Source organism: Oncorhynchus kisutch, linkage group LG1, assembly GCF_002021735.2.
Source record: "Oncorhynchus kisutch isolate 150728-3 linkage group LG1, Okis_V2, whole genome shotgun sequence".
Taxonomy (NCBI): Eukaryota; Metazoa; Chordata; class Actinopteri; order Salmoniformes; family Salmonidae; genus Oncorhynchus; species Oncorhynchus kisutch.
The window spans coordinates 52828794-52849594 of record NC_034174.2 but is presented as its reverse complement, the minus strand read 5'-3'; the positions used below and the strand labels follow the sequence as shown (position 1 = coordinate 52849594).

The 20801-nt window shown below is 42.6% G+C and overlaps 1 protein-coding gene across 3 annotated transcripts in view; it reads left to right on the top strand.

Annotated features, from left to right (window-relative positions):
• The first annotated feature begins 5621 nt into the window (after positions 1–5621).
• The window catches only part of LOC109891358 (alpha-1-syntrophin-like), a 77958-nt gene continuing 62778 nt past the window's right edge, over positions 5622–20801 (top strand). The window contains exons 1-2 of one of the 3 annotated variants that reach the window (XM_020483837.2): positions 5622–6049; positions 19183–19368. In XM_020483837.2, coding sequence (XP_020339426.1) covers positions 5767–6049; positions 19183–19368 — 469 coding nt within the window. In that variant the 5' untranslated portion in view covers positions 5622–5766. Of the gene's footprint in view, positions 6050–17373; positions 17417–19182; positions 19369–20801 lie in introns of those variants that run through there. The other 2 variants (XM_031826952.1, XM_031826962.1) reach the window with 2 other exon arrangements.

The following is a 20801-nucleotide window of genomic DNA, read 5'->3' as shown; positions in this document are numbered from 1 at the left end:
TCTTGCACACACTCTTCGATAGCATATTTTGGCTCGCACTGTAATGACTGTGATTCTGAGCTCTCAGGTTCATACAGCAAGTTCTGGTCTTCATTGATCTCACTCTCACTCTCCGTCAGCTCCATCTGTGGCGTATAGGGGCAGGCCTCTGTTGTATACTGATGGTCGTAAGCACAATCTAGCTGGGCCCCGAGCTCTTTAGTGATGGTCCCGGTGGACCTCTCCTCCACTGCAGCACAGGAACACTCTGGCACCCAGGGGGTCAGTTTGGCATGCGGTACTAACCGTTCTTTCCTGTTGGTAGAAAACAATGAAGGCATCTATTAGGCTATAGGTCTATTCAAGAATCACTGCATATACTGTATATTGCCAATTGTATATCCAGGGATGACCTATTGTGTCTTGAAATAAACAATAGCCTTAGAAATAACATGGATTTGCTTGTGCCTCCTCCTGTACAGTCTCCTCCAGGATGAAAAGATTTTCAGGGATGAAGATGTCACCCTGAAAAGAAACAAACGTTTTGTTAAGTCAACTGAACCCAAATATATCAGTTGGCGTTAACAAGATACCTGTCTTGTATGCTATGGCAACACACAGCCAGTACAGGGGCATTTATTTTTCAGCAAACATTAGCTATGTCAACTTCAGTCTAGCTAACAAAACATTCAAAAACCAAAACTGTCAACAAAATGTACCACAGTACTTGACCATATGAGGTGGGAGCTAGCTACAGTAGCTACCTAATAACAGGGCTACACAGAGAAACTGTGTTGCAATTTTAGCTGCATTTGAGTTACTTTCTAACGTTAGTTGCTGAGGGGTGTTACACAAAACACTTCAGACGCATTTAGCTAGTTACCTTCAACTAGAGTTGCAACAAGATTGTCCAGTGTCTAACGCTAGCCTAGTCAACAGCAGTCATGACTCATGAACGGTTAACGTTACCTCAGGCTCCATTGACTCCTCCTTTCAGTTCGGCTTTTGCTTGACTCCGAAACCAAAGTCAGCGATGTTGACGATGGTCGGTTGGTAAGCCCTACATCATAACCTTCGAAATGTAAAATTGAGGGGGAAGCAGAGAGCTTCAAAGTTGGCCTATGACTCCTTTCCAGTCGGAAACTCCCAGCTGCCGCATCGAAAGTGCCTTTCATCTCGAAATCTTCCTCCGGGAAGTGCTGGCTGCAGATCCTGCTAGCTCGAGCTGACACGTCCTTCCTCTTCGGGACATGGAGCCACTTCTTCAAAAGTTGTGGGTCCTTGGGCAGCCGATGGTAGCTTACCGAGGGATTTCTTTGGAGCCAATTCCTACAGCCTGGTGCTATACAGTTTCGTATTTTAATTACCTCTTGTTGTTGCCACCTTCGATGTCTGCACCTAACCTCACTCACATCGATTCACTCTGCGCAAAAACTCAATACCACAGACAATTAGCTGATTCTTGCCAGTAACGCAATGGCGTCAGTCATTACTTTGACAATTTAAAATGGCGCTGACCATAGCTCAAATTAACCTTGTTGACGATCAAAATAATAAATATAGAGATGTTTTTATGTTAAATGCACATGCTTAGTATTAGTGGATTGAATACATGCCTTTGCTTTGATTGACTTCCTAAAGTGTTTCCATTCCCCTTTAATGTGTGAATACTGTGATGGCCCTGTATCTACAAATCTTTTTTAAACCCTGTTCTAGCTGTGAGTGTGCAATTTGGTGCCTCTCTCACCAAAGTTACAATCCAAAAACATAGCTGCCCCTTTACATGGAATTCCATGGCTAAGCTGCCAACATTCTAATGTCAATTGCACACTATGGGCAACTTTTAAACAATAGTTTTAGCTGGTGCTTTTAAAGTTAGTTATATTACATATAATTTGAATGGTAATTTCATGATCTTTCAGAACCACTTGTAAAATGAAGTTAGAAATGTAGCAGGGTTTCCTATTTAAAGACATTTATACAGATCATTCTGCTATCATTCTGCTACAGGTACATTCTGAAAATGTGTCTGATGGATAGCTGTGAATCTAAGCCTTCCAATGCTAAAAGGGTATAAGTGAGAAATACATTCTTGTATAATGACATTGCTTGTGAATGGGATGGAGGGATGAAAAGAGTGATACTGATAACACACACAAAGCTACCATTGCTGTACTGCTATCACACATTTTCCAACTCTAGGGACATAAACCTTCAAAAAGATCACTATGAAACATCACCCCAAGTGAGTCTGACAGCCCAAATTTGGGGGTCTGGCTCATGGACCATATGTAGGGTATTACTTTTGACCAGAGCTCTATAGGGCCCTGGTCAAAAGTAGCGCACTCAATAAGGAATAGGGTGCCATTTTGGACAGGCCCTCTCTCTGTCTGATCTACTAAGAGCTCACTCTTCTCACCCCTCAGGGATTTACAGTTAGTCTGTGTCAGGCTCTTTGGAATAGTTGGCAGATAGGGTTGGTATTGATTCAGTTTTCAGAGCCCCATACTACCTCCTCATTTACAGTACGGTGTTAACTCGTTTTGAGGAAGGGCCATATGCTAAGAGCCCAAGAAGCGGTCAATATAGTCTGCATCCCAAATGTAATTCCTTATATAGGGAGTGCACTACTTTTCACCAGGGCTAATTGGGGTCCAATGGTGAATAGGGTGCTGCTTCTGCCTTTCACAAATACTGTCTAGGACTAGTGACTAGTGAGTCTTCTATAAACAGTTTATAGGTTATTGATGATCCTATTACACTGGCAATTTTAATCGGAAAGTGAACTGACTTGCCATTTCTCAGCACTTTAATAAAGTAGGCCTATGCTTCACTTAGTTCATTTAATGTGTCTTTTCCCATGCCAAAACGAAAATGGATACATATGTCACTTCTTAACCTTTTGAGGTGAAAAACTGTAGTGGACTAATAGGCTATGTAAACTAATGATATAAAGTTGCCCTCTGTAAGCATGGTGATGGGAAAATTAAATATCATCACTAAAATGTGATGGTATTGTAATATATTTCTGCTAAAGGTATTGGGATATTTAGATCAACACCAATCCCTATTAGGTACAATGCAACACCATACACATCATGTTTGTTTCATAAAAGAGTCATGAACGAGTTATAACATGATATCAATCTTTTATTTGAGAAAACATCTAACCCAAATCATGGGAAAATAGGGTGAGGTCAAAGATAACATTTCACCCATCAAAAACAGAAATAGGTAGGCTACTGAATTGCAGCATTGTTCTGATATCATTATTGTTACAAACTATTATACAAACAATACATTGATTCATGGTAACTCATGATGTCTGTTCATAGAATGATTTAGAAGACTTTATAATGGTCTTACTGTGAATTATGAAAGTCCAGCACACAAAAAAAAGATTTTCATTCACAAAAAGCAGTGGAGTAAAGTACTTTAGTAAAAATACTTTAAAGTAGTTTTTTGGGGTATCTGTACTTTACTATTTATATTTTTTACTACTTTTACTTTACTACACTCCTAAAGAAAATAATTTACTTTTTACTCTATACATTTTCCCTAACACCCAAAAGTACTGGTTACATGTTGAATGCGTAGCAGGACAGAAATGGTCCAATTAACACACTTACAGTTGAAGTCGGAAGTATACATACATTTGGGATGGAGTCATTTTCAACCACTCTACAAATTTCTTGTTAACAAATTATAGTTTTGGCAAGTCGGTTAGGACATCTACTTTGTGCATGACACAAGTCATTTTTCCTACAATTGTTTACAGACAGATTATTTAACTTATAATTCACTGTATCATAGTGGGTCAGAAGATTACATACGCTAAATTGACGGTGCCTTTAAACAGCTTGGAAAATTCCAGAAAATGATGTCATAACTTTAGAAGCATCTGATACGCAAATTGACTTAATTTGAGTCAATTGGAGGTGTACCTGTGGTTGTATTTCAAGGCCTACCTTCAAACGCAGTGCCTCTTTGCTTGACATCAAGGGAAAATCAAAAGAAGTCAGCCAAGACCTCAGAAAAAAAAGTAGACTTCCACAAGTCTGGTTCATCCTTGGGAGCAATTTCCAAACGCCTGAAGGTACCACGTTCATCTATACAAACAACAGTACGCAAGCATAAACACTATGGGCCCACGCAGCAGTCATACCGCTCAGGAAGGAGACGCGTTCTGTCTCCTAGAGATGAACGTACTTTGGTGTGAAAAGTGCAAATCAATCCCAGAACAACAGCAAAGGACCTTGTGAAGATGCTGGAGGAAACAGGTACAAAAGTATCTATATCCACAGTAAAATGAGTCCTATATCGACATAACCTGAAAGGCCGCTCAGCAAGGAAGAAGCCACTACTCCAAAACCACCATAAAAAAGCCAGACTACGGTTTGCAACTGCACATGGGGACAAAGATTGTACTTTATGGAGAAATGTCCTCCGGTCTGATGAAACAAAAATAGAACTGTTTGGCCATAATGATCATCGTAATGTTTGGAGGAAAAAGGGGGAGGCTTGCAAGCCGAAGAACACCATCCCATCCTTGAGGCACGCGGGTGGCAGCATCATGTTGTGGGGGTGCTTTGCTGCAGGAGGGACTGGTGCACTTCACAAAATAGATGGCATCACGAGGCAGGAAAATTATGTGGATATGTTGAAGCAATATCTCAAGACATCAGTTAAAGCTTGGTCACAAATGGGTCTTCCAAATGGACAATGACCCAAGCATACTTCCAAAGTTGTGGCAAAATGGCTTAAGGACAACAAAGTCAAGGTATTGGAGTGACCATCACAAAGCCCTGACCTGAAAAGGTGACTGCGAGCAAGGCCTACAAACCTGACTCAGTTACACCAGCTCTGTCAGGAGAAATGGGCCAAAATTCACCCAATTTATTGTGGGGAGCTTGTGGAAGGCTACCTGAAACATTTGACCCAAGTTAAACAATTGAAAGGCAATGCTACCAAATACTAATTAGGTGTATGTAAACTTCTGACCCACTGGGAATGTGATGAATGAAATAAAATCTGAAAGAAATAATTCTCTCTACTATTATTCTGATATTTCACAATCTTAAAATAAAGTGGTGATCCTAACTGACCTAAGACAGGGAATATTTACTCGGATTAAATGTCAGGAATTGTGAAAAACTGAGTTTAAATGTATTTGGCTAAGGTGTATGTAAACTTCCGACTTCAACTGTATCCCTGGTAATCCTGATTGTCAACTCACTAAACAAACATGCTTTGTTTATAAATGCTGTCTGATTGTTGGAGTGTGCCACTGGTTATCCATGAATAAAAATAAAATTATGCCATCTGGTTTGTTTTATATAAGAAATTAGACATTTTTTATACTTTTACTTTGGATACTTATGTACATTGTAGAAATCACATTTACTTTTGTATATATACTTAAGTATATTTAAAACCAAATACTTTTATACTTTTACAGGGTGACTTTCACTTTTACTTGAGTCATTCTCTGTTAATTAAGATATCTTTACTTTTAGAATGGGGTACTTTTCCCACCACTTACAAAAAGTATGTTGGCCACTGGTTAAACTTTGTTAATTAATGGAGAAAAAACCTCCCCTTTACTAATCGTATTGTGCTCAATTAACTTCAATACTTGGGAGAGAGTACTAGGCTAAACCTCTTGGAAGAGGAGAGAGAGAGAGAGTTGGAGGAGGGGGCTGCGCCTCTTGGCATCTCCCCCACCCCTATCTCTTTACACGACTACCGAGTGCCAACCCGTCTAGTTATTCCAGGAATGTGTTGAACATGGCTGCCACGATGAAGGCACAGAAAACGGGACTGTTAGAACTTCGAGTTACCGTGGACCGTTGGATCCGTGTATTAGCCACACTTACGGAGGAGACTTTAACCGTGAGCCCCGGAGAGGTCGCCGAAGACATAGTTAAACCCAACCCAACTCCTGCCGGTGCCATTAACGGAGACCCAGCCAACCTCAGCTCCTCTCCGGTCCCAGAAACAATCACCAACGTTAAGCGCACGGTGCGAGTTACCAAGCAAGATGTGGGAGGACTTGGAATTAGTATTAAAGGTAGGTTCAATGTAGTGCGTAATCAAACGACACTCTCTAAAACATTTATTTGGTCCGTTTTTTTCTTCAAGTTTAACAATGTAAGCTACTCGACATTTGCGTTGGACTTTACTAAAAGTAAACGCTGAAAGTACAAACTTCCCTCACCGAATACTTAAACTCTTCGAAGGTCAGTAATTGGGTTGAAGTTTTTCCATGGGTTTTTTCTCAATTGGATTTGTTCAACTCCTTCGTCCTCTTTCCTCAGTCCTCTCGCCTCCTTTTGAAGGTAATCGAGGAGAGGTGGCGAGAGTGAACGTGGGCGAAAATGCGCTTGTATGAAATGAGACTTGGTTGAGTCAGGCAAATTTCATTTACAGGGTGGAATCCCAAAATAAATGTGTAAAGTGATACAAAAATAAATATACTTGTTGTGCAAGACATTTTATAGCTAAAATGATAAGTAGCATATTGTTTTTAAACGTGTACATGCTTTTCGCCTCACACAAAACAAAAGCTGATTAAAATGAGGTGTGGCAGATTTAAAAACAATTCCAGGAAGGACTTAGGTAGGATACACATGACTATCATAGATGAAAGGTGTCTATCGAGGAGGGGAGGACACTCTACCATTCGCACAATAATTGAGAAAAGGCCATGCTGTAGTGCACTAGACTAGGCTGTTTGTGATAGCCTAATTTTTTCAACCACGGAATCTTTTGAAAAAACATCAAACTGTTCTCGTCAATAAAGCCATTTGAAGCTATTCAAGTAAACTGCAACCAACTCTATTTCTCTAAATGTTATTTTGATTACTTGATTCTCTCCCTAAACATGTTATGATCGGGTGAATATAGCCTACCAAGAAAGTTTGTCAGGATGCATGGTAACTTCAAGAGAAAGGTAGCCTATCTGCCATGCTGCTGTGCAATAACGGCATATAGTAAACTCGTCATATAGAAATAAGAGCTGATGTTAGACAAGCACCACTGTGAAATAGTTACATGATGTCATGGGAGCGAAATGTTGCCTAATGTTGACCCATGGGAATAAGTCTGCATGTCTAATTGAATTAGGACATCTATTTATTAGGTGACCTGCTTTTCTTTTAATTATTGTGGTCACAAGTTATTACCAACATCAAAATGTCTCCATATGCACTGAATGTCCAAAACATTAGGAACACCAGCTCTTTCCACGACATAGGTGAATCCAGGGGAAAGCTATGATCACTTTTTGATGTCACCTGTTAAATCCACTTCAATAGGTGTAGATGAAGGGGAGGAGACAGGTTTAAATAAGGATTTTTAAGCCTAAAGACAATTGACATGTGGATTGTGTATGTGTGCCATTCAGAGGGTGAATGCGTAAGACAAAAGATTTAAGTGCCTTTAAACAGTGTATGGTAGTAGGGGCCAAGAACTGCAGCAGTACTGGGTTTTTCACACTCAACAGTTTCCTGTGTGTGTCAAGAATGGTCCACCACCGAAAGGACATCCAGCCAACTTGACACAACATGGGCCAGCATCCCTGTGGAATGGTTTTGACATCCTGTAGAGTTCGTGGCCAGACGAATTGAGGCTGTGCTGAGGGCAAAAAGGGTGCAACTCAATATTAGGAAGGTGTTCCTAATGTTTTGTACACTCCGTGTATCCCGTGGTCTTTTTGGAGTATTCCACAGTCAATGTGACGGCTCAAACTTGTGATTAGGAAACAAATAATCTCACTGCTTCCTGCATGATCGCGATGGAAAAGCAGGTCAACAAAAACCCTTTGGGGCACACCCTTTAAATCTAATGTAGCCTCATGACTATTTATTGTACGCCATTGTAGTATGCACATGCAATCAGATAAGGTGATGGAACATGCTTTTAGGAAAAGCAAGACTTTTGAGGTCTCAAGCAGAAAATAGAGTATTTTTAAGAATACATCCCTACTCCTGTTTGAGCTTAAGACGGTGTGTGCTTGTTTGTCTGTTTGTTTGCGAAGAGCAGTAGCGGTGTTTGGGTAAAATCACCGGGGAAGCCAAGCCAGAAAAAAAAGCCATATTACAAGCGATGTGTTGTGAAAACTGTGTTGTTTGCTCGATAACCTGTTAGTTCATATGCCTTGTGCCATGATATATAGGCATAAGGCCGAGAAAAAAGAAAACACAGTGGCAGAATAAATTCAACGACACCTTTGTTTCATCACAAAACCAGAGCGCAACCTCTGTCCGGTGAAGTCCACAAAGCATATTGCATGTAACAAACAGTTACAGGATCTACAGCATGGTCAAGCAAGTTAACGTCTCCGACATTTTCGGACTAATAAATAACTATTGATTTAGAACCATGGAGAGTTACCAAGTCAAGTCGCAAAGAAAATAGGAGCTGCCTCCACTAGTCCAACACCATTTCAACTTCAACATTTCAACATAATCAAATCACCTATGCTTAGTCTAATACAGTGACAACTACAAGATACCAAAACTAATTTAGTCCAATCAACGTAAGCTAAATATGACGTGACTGTCCATGGTTCTGATTTCTGTGTGTGTGTTTTCGTGCGTGCATTTGTGCAAGTAGAAAAACATGTTGACTCACCCTACTTGTAGAGAAATGCCAATGTCATCCTCCTCCCCTTCATGTTGACCAAACAGTCTATGACTCTGTCATACACTACACGCTTTTATTTTTTGCATTTGCATTTTTAGCTACCTTGCTAAAATGCTTGCTCACTAGCCTAACTTCCTTTCATGGGCAACGTTGGCTAGTTAACATTAGCCTTCTACATCTAGCTACATATTGAACTTCCATGCTCTCAGGCCATGGGCACAATGTATGAATTTATGGTTGTATCAGAATCGCCGTTATAATCATTGCCCAGAATGGAGAATTAAGTAAAACCCTATTTCCATCCATGGCTTATTTAGGAAAGGACCAATTTTAGCAAGCTAGCTAGCCACCGGAACAACAAAGCGATGCAACAATTCAAGTTTTCTGTCAATTACATATTGCTCTCTATGTGATGTGATTCGATTGAAGCCAAATCCAATCTGGCTTCCCTTGAAACTTCTTCTGGGTGCGCCAGGACCATTCACAGTTGAGCTCACTCAGTTTAGCTCAATGCTGATTGGCTATTATTTTATACTTTTTTTAAATCGAGGTAGGCCAAATGCTTGCTGGCTTCTCTTGCGTTCAATGTTACGGCAGCAGCAATGTCATACTCTTTTTGACCAGACAGCATCACATAGATGGCCTGCACATATAGAGACAGAAGGGTGCTGTTTTGCTCACTCAGATGCTCTCCAGTGAGAAACATTCAGCCTCTTGCGAATTTAAGGACAATTATGAAACACAGAGTGACGTACAGTGGCTTGCGAAAGTATTCACCCCCCTTGGCATTTTTCCTATTTTGTTGCCTTCCAACCTAGAATTAAAATATTTTTCATTGTGTAACAATACTTTGTAGAGGCACCTTTTGCAGCAATTACTGCTGCAAGTCTCTTGGAGTATGTCACTATAAGCTTGGCACATCTAACCACTGGGATTTTTGCCCATTCTTTGAGGCAAAACTGCTCCAGCTCCTTCAAGTTGGATGGGCTCCGCTGGTGTACAGCAATCTTTAAGTCATACCACAGATTCTCAATTGGATAGAGGTCTGGGCTTTGACTAGGCCATTCCAAGACATTGAAATGTTTCCCCTTAAACCACTTGAGTGTTGCTTTAACAATACGCTTAGGGTCATTGTTCTACTGGAAGGTGAACCTCCATCCCAGTCTCAAATCTCTGGAAGACTGAAACAGGTTTACCTCAAGAATGTCCTTGTATTTAACGCCATCCATCATTCCTTAAATTCGGACCAGTTTCCCAGTCCCTGCCGATGAAAAACACCCCACAGCATGATGCTGCCACTACCTGTAACATTTGTCTTCCTCTTCTGATGAGGAATAAGAAGGATCAGACCAAAATGCAGCGTGCTACATGTCCATGCTAACTTTAATAACTTAGAACACGAGAATATACTAAAAGAACAAAGTGCAGGAAAGAAATCAGAGACAACGACGGACAGCTGTCCCTGATTGAGAACCATACCCAGCCAAAAACAAAGAAATCAAAAAAAGCACATAGAACGCCCACCTTAGTCACACCCTGGTCTAACCAAAATAGAGAATAAAAAGCCTCTATGGCCAGGGCGTGACAGTAACCCCCCCCCCCCCCCAAAGGTGCGGACTCCGGCCGCAAAGCCTGACTCTAAAGGGGAGGGTCCGGGTGGGCCTTCTTACGGCGACGGCTCGGGTTCGGGACGTGGACCCCGCAACGGGCCCCGGGCTGAAGAGAGAGAGCCTCTGGACTGAGGGGCTGCGATTCTGGCAGCTCCAGAGTGAAGGGCGACTGGCAGCTCCTGACTGATGGGCGGCTCCGGACAGGAGGGAGACTCTGGAAGCGCCGGACAGGTGGGAGAACCTGGAGGGAGGAGACGGAGAGACAGCCTGGTGCGTGGTGCTGCCACAGGACCCACCACACTGGGGAGACCTACAGGAGGCCTGGTGCATGGAGGAGGCACAGGATGGACCGGGCTGTGGGGGAGCACTGGAGCTCTGGTGCGCAGCCTTGACACCACTCCTCCAGGCTGGATGACCACTCTAGCCCGGACCCTCCAGAGTGCAAGCACAGGTTGAACCGGGCTGTGGGGAAGCACTGGAGATCTGGTGCATACCACTCGCACCTCTCCCTTAGACTCAATGCCCACATTCCCCTGGCACGGGCGGAGCGCAGGCATAGGGCGAACTGCAGCGCCCCGGAGACACAGCACGCAGCGCCGGCGCAGGATACCCTGGGCCGAAACGGCGTACCGGAGACCAAAAACGCTGAGCTGGCACAACACGCCCTGGCTGGATGCCCACTCTCGCATGGCACTTGTGGGGGGCTGGCCTATAGCGCTCCGGGCTATGAGTGCACACTGGCGACACCGTGAGCTTTACCGCATAACACGGTGCCTGACCAGCACTACGCCTCTCCCGGTAAACACGGGGAGTTGGCTCAGGTCTATCGCCTGACTCCGCCAATCTCCCGGTGTGCTGAGAGGGCTGCCTCTCTTGCCTGTTGCGCTGCCTTACCTCATATCGCCGCCGCTCAGCTTTCGCTGCCTCCAGTTCTTCCTTAGGGCGGCGATATTCCCCAGCCTGTGTCCAGGGTCCCTTACCGTCTAGTATCTCCTCCCAAGTCCAGGAGTCCAGAACCCTCTGCTCCTGGTTACCACGCTGCTTGGTCCTTTGGTGGTGGGTAGTTCTGTAATGATTGTCTTCCTCTTCCGATGAGGAATTCGAAGGATCGGACCAAAATGCAGCGTGGTACGTGTCCATGATAACTTTTAATAACTCAGAACACGAGAAAATACCAAAAGAACAAAGTGCAGGAAAATCGAAACAGTCCCGTATGGTGCAAACCCAGAAATGGAAAACAACTATCCACAAAACCCATGTGGGCATGAGCTACCTAAGTATGGTTCTCAATCAGAAACAACGACAGACAGCTGTCCCTGATTGAGAACCATACCTGGCCAAAAACAAAGAAATACAAAAACATAGAAAAAATAACATAGAACGCCCACCCTAGTCACAACCTGGCTTAACCAAAATAGAGAATAAAAAGCCTCTCTATGGCCAGGGCATGACACTACCATGCTTCACTGTGGGGATGGTGTTCTCGGAGTGATGAGAGGTGTTGGGTTTGCCCTAGATATAGTCTTTTCCTTGATTGCCAAAAAGCTAAATTTTAGTCTCATCTGACCAGAGTACCTTCTTCCATATGTTTGGGGATTCTCCCACTTGCCTTATGGCGAACACCAAACATGTTTGCTTATTATCTTCTTTAAGCAATGGCTTTTTTCTGCCCACTCATCCGTAAAGCCCAGCTCTGTGGAGTGTAAGGCTTAAAGTGGTCCTATGGACAGATACTCCAATCTCCTCTGTGGAGCTTTGCATCTCCTTCAGGGTTATCTTTGGTCCCTTTGTTGCCTCTCTGCTTAATGCCCTCCTTGCCTGGTGCGTGGCAGGTTTGTTGTGGTGCCATATTCTTTCCATTATTTAATAATGGATTTAATGGTGTTCAGTGGAATGTTCAAAGTTTCGATTTTTTTTTTATAATCCAACACTGATCTGTACTTCTCCACAACTTTGTCCCTGACCTGTTTGGAGAGCACCTTGGTCTCCATGGTGCCGCTTGCTTGGTGGTGCCCCTTGCTTAGTGGTGCCCCTTGCTTCGTGGGGTTGCAGACTCTGAGGCCTTTCAGAACAGGTGTGTATTTACTGAGATCATGTGACAGATCATGTGACACTTAGATTGCACACAGGTGGACTTTATTTAACTAATTATGTGACTTCTGAAGGTAATTGGTTGCACCAGATCTATTTAGGGGCTTCAAAGGGGGTGAATACATATGCACGCACCACATTTACATTTAACATTTTTTTTAAACAGTTTTAAACAAGTGATTTTTTTCATTTCACTTCACCAATTTGGACTATTTTGTGTATGTCCATTACATGAAATCCAAATAAAAATCGATTTAAAATACAGGCTGTAATGCAACAAAGTAGGAAAAATGCCAGTATAGCCAATGACAATACAGTGCCAGTCAAAAGTTTGGACACACCTACTCATGTTTTTCTTTATTTGAATTCTTTTCTACATTGTAGAATAATAGTGAAGACATCAAAACTATGAAATAACATGGAATCATGTAGTAACCAAAAAAGTGTTAAACAAATTTATATTTGAGATTCTTCAAAGTATCCACCCTTTGCCTTGATGACAGCTTTGCACACTCTTGGCATTCTCTCAACCAACTGCTTGAGGTAGTCACCTGGAATGTATTTAAATTAACAGGTGTGCCTTGTTACAAGTTAATTTGTGGAATGTCTTTCCTTCTTAATGTGTTTGAGCCAATCAGTTGTGTTGTGACAAGGTAGGGGTGGTATACAGAAGATAGCCCTATTTGGTAAAAGACCAAGTCCATATTATGGCAAGAACAGCTCAAATAAGAAAAGATAAATGACAGTCCATCATTACTTTAAGACATGAAGGTCAGTCAATCAGGAACATTTCAAGTTTCTTCAAGTGCAGTTGCAAAAACCATCAACCGCCACAGGAAAGGAAGACCCAGAATTACCTCTGCTGCAGAGGATACGTTCATTAGTTACCAGCCTCAGAAATTGCAGCCCAAATAAATGCTTCAAAGAGTTCTAGTACCAGACACAGCTCAACATCAACTGTTCAGAGGAGACTGTGTGAATCAGGCCTTCATGGTCAAATTGCTGCAAAGAAACCACTACTAAAGAACACCAATAAGAAGAAGAGAATTGCTTGGGCCAAGAAATACGAGCAATGGACATTAGACCGGGGGAAATCTGTCCTTTGGTCTGATGAGTCCAAATTTGAGATTTTTGGTTCCAACCTCTGTGTCTTTGTGAGACGCAGAGTAGGTGAACGGAGGATCTCAGCATGTGTGGTTCCCACGTGAAGCATGGAAGAGGAGGTATAATGGTGTAGGGATGCTTTGCTGGTGATACTGGCTGTGATTTATTTAGAATTCAAGGCACACTTAACCAGCATGGCTACAACAGTATTCTGCAGTGATACGCCATCCCATCTGCGTTGCGCTTAGTGTGACTATCATTTGATTTTCAACAGGACAATGACACTTTTGGTTACTACATGATTCCATATGTGTTATTTCATAGTTTTGATGTCTTCACTATTATTCTACAATGTAGAAAGTAGTAAAAATAAAGAACAACCCATAAATGAGTAGGTGTGTCCAAACTTTTAACTGGTACTGTGTAAAATGCACCATCATTAAACATCAATGGTTGTGTTTATCGTGGCTGTTGTAAATAATGCAATATAATAGAGAATAAATGGAGATTTACTTCCTGGAATGTCTGCATGTATACATAGACCATCTCATCGCTCTGGCAACCTGCCCAGGACAGTGGTCCATTTTGATAGACGGCCTGGACCTACTGCAATGCAAAATGCTTCACCGTTTGGCAGGAATGATGTGTCTGGTGTTGTATTAGTTTCAGCCCCCTTTTACAAAAGGAGTCCCTCTAATGACATAAACATTTAATGACATAAATTTAAAAAATGTGCGGCTTTGAAAATCAATTGGCACTGTTTAAATAAGTGAAACCGACCACCAACCGGTGACTCCCCACTGTCTCGACAGAGTGGTGCTGCCACGTCAAGCCGAGAGAGAGCGAGCAAAAGGCAGGAGGCGGCCAGCTGACACCACAATGCGAACAGCTGACAAGAAGATCCCAGAATGCAGTTGTCATTGGCCTGAGATGAAAGCTATTTGATGGCAGTGGAGCAGTCTGTCTGGGATGTTTATTTTCAGGAGCCCACCCTGGTTCGGTGGAGGGAGGCATGGAGTCGACCTTGCGTTTGGACCAAAGTGCCGAAGTGCATTTAAGGCCGGATAGGCTTGAGGCCTAAAGTTTGTTTTGACACCATATACTGTATGATAGGTAGAAGGAGACTGGTGTGTAGAAATTAGTGCACAATTCAGATGTTCAGCTCATGCAACAAATCTTATGTTAAATAGTTAGTCTGTTTGAATAAGCATTGGTTGTATCCCTCAAGGGTAACAAAGCGAAACACAATTGGTGCCCTCCTTTTCCGGTCTCATAGACTAGACGTAAATATAAATCCGAGACACTCAAATTAGTATTATATGTTACATTTGGTATGGTTACATAAGACCGATGTTTTTGCCTTAAGCAAAACGGAAGTAGGATGGTTGGTTGGGGTGGATGGGCAGGTGTATAACGAGAATGTCGACTCTCATAACGGACAACTTTAGCATTTTAGCTAATTAGCAACTTTTCTACTACTTACTCCTTTTTAGCTACACTAAAGAACAAAAATATAAATGCAGCATGTAAAGTGTTGGTCCAATGTTTCATGAGCTGAAATAAAAGATCCCAAATAAAAGATCCCTCTCAAATGTTGTGCACAAATCTGTTTACATCCCTGTTAGTGAACATTTCTTCCTTGCCAATATAATCAGTCCACCTGACAAGTATGACATAAAAAGAAGCGGATTAAACAGAATGATCATTACATAGGTGCACCTTGTGCTGGGGACAGTAAAACGTCACTCAAAAATGTGCAGTTTTGTCACACAACACAATGCCACAGATGTCTTCATGTTTTGAGGGTGCTTGCAATTGGCATGCTGACTGCAGTAATGTGCACCAGATCTGTTGCCAGCTAATTGAATGTTCATTTCTCTACCATAATCCTCCTCCAATGTCGTTTTAGAGAATTTGGCAGTACGTACAACCGGCCTCACAACCGCAGACCACTTGTAAACATGCCGGCCCAGGACCTCCACATCCGGCTTCCTCACCTGCGGGATCATCTGAGACCAGCCACCCGGACAGCTGATGAAACTGTGGGTTTGCACAACCAAAGAATTTCTGCAAAAACTATCAGAAGCTGGTCGTCCTCACCAGGGTCTTGACCTGACTGCAGTTCGGCATTGTAAACGACTTCAGTGGGCAAAGTGGGCCACTGGCATGCTGGAGAAGTGTGGTTTTCACGGGTGGGTACAGGTTTCAACTGTACCGGGCAGATGGCAGACCGTGTGTATGGTGTCATGTGGGCAAACGGTTTGCTGATGTCCACGTTGTGAACAGAGTGCCCCATAGTGGTGGTGGGGTTATGTTATGGGCATGTATAAGCTACGGACAATGAACGATGGCAATTTGAGTGCACAGGGATACCGTGACGAGTCCCATTGCCATTCATCTGCCGCCATCACCTTGTGTTTCAGCATGATAATACACGGCCCCATGGCACAAAGATCTGTACACAATTCCTGATAGCTGAAAATGGCCCAGTTCTTCCATGGCCTGCTTACTCACCAGACATGTGACCTATTTAGCATGTTTGGGATGCTCTGGATTGACGTGTACGACAGTGTATTCCAGTTCCCGCTAATGTCCAGCAACTTCGGATAGCTATTGAAAAGGAGTGGGACAACATTCCATAGGCCACAATCAACAGCCTGATCAACTCTATGCAAATGAGATGTGTCACGTGAGGAAAATAGTGGTCACACCAGATATTGACTGGTTTTCTGATCCACACCCCTATCTTTTTTTAAGTTATCTGTGACCAACAGATGCATATCTGTATTCCCAGTCATGTGAAATCCATAGGTTAGGGCATAATTTAATTTATTTAAATTGACTGATTCCCTTATGTGAACTGTAACTCAGAAAAATCTTAGAATGTTTTGCATGTTGCATTTATATTTTTGTTCATTGCACTTTGCAACTACTTATGATGTTAGCTAACTCTTCCCCTAACCCTAACCTTAACTATTTTACCTAACTCCTAAACTTAACCGTAACCTTAACTCTAACCTTAACCCTTACCGTTAGCCTAGCTAATGTTAGCCAGCTAGCTGACATTAAACACTTAGCTAGAATTTGTTACATATCATACATTTTGCATTTAACATCTTATACATTTAACAAAATTAAAACTTGTGTGTTTTGCAAATTCGTAACATATAATACGAAGTCGCACAAAAACTATCAAGCGCTATGATGAAACTGGTTCTCATGAGGACCGCCACAGAAAAGGAAGACCCAGAGTTACCTCTGCTGTAGAGGATAAGTTCATTTGAGTTTATTGCACCTCAGAAATTGCAGCCCAAATAAATGTTTCACAGAGTTCAAGTAACAGATACGTCTCAGCAGCAACTGTTCAGAGGAGACTGCGTGAATCAAGCCTTCATGGTTGATTTGCTGCAAGGAAACCACTACTAAAGGACACCAATAAGAAAAAGAGGCCTGCTTGGGCCAAGAAACACGAGCAATGGATATTAGACCGGGGGAAATCTGTCCTTTTGGTCTGATGAGTCAAAATGTGAGATTTTTGGCGCTGTGTCTTTGAAACTCAGAGTAGGTGAATGGATGATTTCTGCATGTTTGGTTCCCACCATGAAGCATGGAGGAGTTGTGATGATGTGGGGGTGCTTTGCCGGTGACACTGTCTGTGATTTATTTAGAATTCAAGGCACACTTAACCAGCATGTCTACCACAGCATTCTCCAGCGACACACCATCCCATCTGGTTTGCGCTTAGTGGGACTATCATTTGTTTTTCAACAGGACAATGACCCAACACACCTCCAGGCAGTGTAATGGCAATTTGAACAAGGAGGGTGATAGAGTGCTGCATCAGATGACCTGTCCTCCACAATCACCCAACCTCAACCCAATTGAGATGATTTGGGATGAGTCGGACTGCGGAGTGAAGGAAAAGCAGCCAACAAGTGCTCAGCATATGTGGGAACTCCTTCAAGACTGTTAGAAAAGCATTCCAGGTGAAGTTGGTTGAGAGAATGCCAAGAGTGTGCAAAGCTGTCATCAATGCAAAGGGTGACTACTTTGAAGAATCTAAAATCTATTTTGATTTAACATTTTTTGGGGTTACTACATGATTCCATATGTGTTATTTCATAGCTTTGATGTCTTCACTGTTATTCTACAATGTAGAAAAAAAGTAAAAATAAAGAAAAACTGGAATTAGTATGAAACTTTTGACAGGTACTGTGTATACTGTATACATATTTACAAGAAATATATAGGGGGGATTGGAAATGATTCCGACAATTAAAAAATAAAAATAGTAATAGAAGTGTGATTTATTTATTTTCCAAATTTCACATATTCAAGTTGATTGGCTTAAATGCAGTTTATGACATATAGCCCAATATTGCATATGGTCTATGATTTGTTCATGATCTAATCTAAAAGTCTATTTGGAGTTTGTTCCTTGGTGATTTCGATTTGGTGATGTTACAGTCTGGGATTTCATTATCTGGTAGTTCTATTTTTACCAATTGAATCACTGAGGATATTTTTTTTCTGCTCTCGCCTCCCACACAATTCACCAGGCGTCAGAATCTCAATTTGGTGGCCATAATTTCTGCATCTCAATCACTGAACGAACAACCATCAAATGTCACACTGGCGTGCAACGCTAGCCCCACTCAGAAAAGGCATAGATAATGTTGACAGCGGAGGGAGTCACAGTCGGTGCCGATGCCACTGTGATTGAGATGCATGGGTGTGTCAGCCCCGGCATCTTTTATTGAGGGCACCTGGCTCTAGTCTCAGGCATGAATTAAATCCGTAGAATCGCCCGTGGGAGCCAACCTTTGAAATATATATTCGGAGTTAATTTGATTTAATCCTCTTTCGGAACATTTCTCAGCCACCCCAAGGCCAAGACCCAACTGGCACTTGATATTATTGACAATATTTCCCATGAAGGGCCCTCTGGAAGTGGCAGATTCATCAGCCTATGAACTGACCTTCATTATCCTGTTAGAGAGAAGAGACTGCAGCCGGGCAAAGTGGATGACTGGTGTCCTCGTATTCTCTACAACTGCAGTCTAAATGTGAAACATGTCCCTTGCTGAGCTTTTCAAATTAAACCGTTGAGCACTGTCGCGGGTGATGCAGTCTTATGTACTTACTATGAACTCTGAGTGACAGAACAATCTAGTCAGTCTCAAGAGTACCTACACCCATGGAGCAAAACTTTCCTTTCTCGTAAACAACGTTCAACAAACTTTCGAAGATTCCCAAGAAACACCTCAAATGTCACAAGTATCAGATCCACTGGGCAAAAACGTGTTGAATCAACATTGTTTCCACGCCATTTCAACCCAACGAATCAACGGGAAAAAGTGATTGGATTTGCAAAAAGTTTGAACCTAAATCCAATGACACGGTGAAATGTTTTGTTGATTTCACGTTGAACTCACGTTAGTTGACAACTCAACCACATGTAAATGTGCCCAGTGGGGAGGGACTTACTTTAAGCCCTAGGATAAAGCGTATGTATTATAATCCTGTAGACCACAATATTTTATATTCATACCCCATCATATTCATGCACAATCTAAGCCCTGTAACCATCTGGTTTTGTAGTTTGTACGTGAAGCGTACTGTGTCTCATTGATATGAACTGAGCCAATGCCATGTGCTCTACTTTATGAAAAAAATGTAATTGAACCTTTATTTAACTTGGCAAGTCAGTTAAGAACAAATTCTTATCTTACAATGACGGCCTACTTTACAGGTGGAAAAGAGAACAAAATGCCCATTCTCATCTCGAAGATCTTCAAGGGGTTGGCGGCTGACCAGACGGAGGCCCTGTATGTGGGTGACGCCATCCTGTCGGTCAACAGCGCCGACCTGCGGGACGCCACACACGACGAGGCCGTGCAGGCCCTGAAGAAGACGGGCAAAGAAGTCATCCTAGAGGGTAAGCAACACCAGGATATTAAGGCATGGCCGGTGTTCCAGGAATTGTTCTAGCGTGACCAGGTCAATTATCGACACTGCTGTAGAGGTTCAAACCCTGAATTGCATGGTGTGTACTGCTTTGGTTCTCTTATAGCCATGAGTTAGATTCCTTCTCCTAAGTGAACAGTAAGTAGCAAACACCTGCCAAGAAATAGAAAGGTCTCACTTAGAGGAAAAGCCTCTAAGAACACTGAGATAGAGCGGTCCGTAGTTTTATTTTGGGGGCCGTAGAGCGGGCTTATAAGAGTCGATCCTATTGAACCAAAAATAATGACTGCCGCAAATCTCATCAGAACCCATCAAAACGTCTTGGATAACTGACAATCCACTCATTAGTTCTGTAACTGTTTCATCCCGAAATGAGGAAATGAGATCCTGTCAATAAATCTGGAAACTTCTGGAGACTTCTAGGCTGCCGGTCGGCACTGCGGGGGAGAGATGTGGAGAATGTCCTGGAGGGGATCCTGTAGGTTCACTGCTCTCTGTCTGTTACACAGGCCAGGCAGCGCCCACAGCAGGTGAAGGGAAACAGACAGTATTGAATTGGAGATGAGGTCTTTAGCTGCAGGGAGTGGGATTAATAGAAGGCTTTCATGTTGTCCATCGATTGCGTCACAGCTGTTCTCTCCCAATCTTTTATGCACATAAAGAAAATGCACATCATTGGTTAGAGCTGGTATTCTACGCTCTACAACATTGATTAAGATTGTGCTAATGCTCTAGAAGGGGAGCACAATATCCACAAGAATAGTTTTGAGTGGATTTCTGTCATGTTTAGTTAGGCTGTAAACCTCTCCAGTCCAGTCTAGATCGCCCACTGAGACATACAGTATACAGTGGGTGGATGCACCAGTTTATTGATGCGAGGCAGACAGACCGTCAGAGGAAATGTTTTCAGACCCTACGGCTAAGTCTCGCAACGCTACAGTGCTCTACAGCCCGGCAGTGAAGCAGATGAAATCACTCTAAATCCCTCTGCCCTTTCAACACTAGAGCAGAAAAGCATTGATGTCAGACAGCTCATCCACCAGGCCTGTGATCATTAATGTCAAAAATCATTTCGTAGGTTACTCACTCCCAGGAACAGAGGTGGCAGCAAATGGGTCACGAGGTTTCGGGACTTTGCAGTGGGGAGGGTTATTGAGAGGCTTTTGTTGTGTCTGGAATTGCACCTGCAGCACCTGCATTATCCACCGGTTTGTAAACAACAGCGCTAAACTGTAGGTAGTTCTGTTGTATTGTAAAGTTCACAGCAGAGAAGCTGTTTGATGTCATGTTTTATTAGCACGGCACCTTTGATAACAGTCTGACTTCTATGACTTGGAAAAGAAAGAAAAGTACTCGTACGCTGCCTCTGTGCTCCACTTAACAACTGACTTCCATAGCTTTCCA